This window comes from Batrachochytrium dendrobatidis, assembly GCF_000203795.2.
Source record: "Batrachochytrium dendrobatidis JAM81 unplaced genomic scaffold BATDEscaffold_7, whole genome shotgun sequence".
In the NCBI taxonomy this organism is placed as follows: Eukaryota; Fungi; Chytridiomycota; class Chytridiomycetes; order Rhizophydiales; genus Batrachochytrium; species Batrachochytrium dendrobatidis.
The window spans coordinates 1312585-1314468 of NW_006281105.1; the positions used below are offsets into that span (position 1 = coordinate 1312585).

At 38.8% G+C, this 1884-nt stretch overlaps 1 protein-coding gene across 1 annotated transcript in view; it reads left to right on the top strand.

The window, feature by feature from the left end:
* Nucleotides 1-899, top strand: part of BATDEDRAFT_25668 (uncharacterized protein) — a gene marked incomplete at both ends in the record, with an annotated part of 3648 nt that extends 2749 nt beyond the window's left edge. The window contains 2 exons of the mRNA XM_006679442.1: nt 82-206; nt 232-899. Of these exons, the coding sequence (XP_006679505.1) occupies nt 82-206; nt 232-899 (793 nt within the window). The remainder of the gene's footprint in view (nt 1-81; nt 207-231) is intronic.
* Nucleotides 900-1884: the final 985 nt, after the last annotated feature.

The window sequence follows — 1884 nt, forward strand, 5'->3', positions numbered from 1 at the left end:
TCATCCGGATATTCTCAAGACTGTTCTTACCGACAACTATCGACCAAGAATTTTGGAAAACTTTGTATATGACTTGTTCAGTGCTGGAATCAATGACAATGACTCGGCAACGGCACAACGCATACGACTGAAAAAACAGCATGCCTTTTCGAATATCAATGATATAGTAGAGGAATCTTACAATGCGGTAATTGGTCGATTCGCTCGTATGTCAATCGAACCTATTGCCAGGACCATCAGGGCTCATTCACACACAGATTATGTTAAAGCTTATTTTATCATCAATGATGACGACCAATCATGGACCAATATACTGCCAACTGGACAAGAATCAAGAATACTTTTTCATGAATACTGTTGGATCTATACATCTCATTCGTGAAACTGGCGGATACTTTTTGTCTGAAGGATATGTGATAGACTTGCTTCTCAATTTATTCCGAACAGAGTTTCAACAGTTCAATCTGTTGTCATCGTTGGATCTTTTGAGCAGCATTGCTGGCACAAAAGGTAAAAAAACTACAGCCAAAGGAACACCGTTCGAAGCCGTCATTTTGGCTGGTATGATCCAAAAAAATGGACCGCATCTTTCAAACGTCCTATCTAGTTTTGGTGTTTCGATTGCTGGTCTTGATGGTTTACAGTTGCCAACAATAGAGCGTAAGGCTGGAGATGGCACAATCATATCCGATAGACCAACAGGAGTCTTTTTTCGTCCTTCAAACCAGTTTCGACCAGACATCCTTGCGTTTTTATCCAAACAAGTCTGCGTGTCATTTGGAATCAAGCTATATACATCAAAAATTCCTTCAGCAGTGTCTGCCGATAATCTTGAATCTACAAATCCAGATTTTTCTTTATTAAAGCAGATCGGCCAACGAATAACGAAACGTATTTGAAATGGCAGCAGAGTATATCTGATACCCCGTTAAAGTTTTCAATAAGGTTCTTGATTGAGCTGCCTGAACCACTCAGTGCTGTTTCAACTGAAAATACTTATAACAGCGTCGAGGGAAACCAAAATGTCGTTGTTGTCGTTTCAAAGAGCAATATGCGCAATATTTTAAGCGAGCAGGTTGCGTCGTTTGTTGAATTCATTACCAGTTCCTGATAATAAATATTGAGCTAATTTGAATATTGGATTGTGTTTTGTTTGATTTATTGTATTCAACAAAAGATGCCACAAATCACTTGTCAACTTGATACTATGCAACAGTCGGTTGTTCTTGGTGTAGATACAGGTTGAACTACCAATAATGGTTACTGCACACAAAGTCACCCAATATCCTGCCAATTGTGATTTTGATTGTATTCCACATCCAATTCTAGATTGTAATCACAATCACAATTACCGTGTTTGATCAAATGGTGTTTTACATTGATCATGGTATCATACATTACGATACTGCCAGATCACTGCACACAAGTCATGACCAATACAAATGCATTACTGCTGACACTGATCGACACCATAAATACAGTCAGGCAGCACAACAAACCACCAGCATGCCATTGACCGTGTTGCAATACAATTGTCCAACATATCATGATGTATGTTGTATCAAGTCACAACTGCAAGTATTCATATGGTAATCGACTGACATTGGTGTTGATATCCAATTGATTGACTAATCGATCATCATCAATTGCATCAGTGACTGGTATATGCAACTGATATACACCATGTCCGAGTCTGATACATGTCGATATATGCGTGTCAATCAGCAATACAGATTTGTGGCCATTACAGTTGAATGTGAGTCGAGTCGATCATTAAACCAACGAATCAATGATTGCACTCTAAATATGGTGCGATTTGATGCGACATGACAATATATTGTCCGACAGGTTCAACACTGATATCCAGCACATCACACATGAATA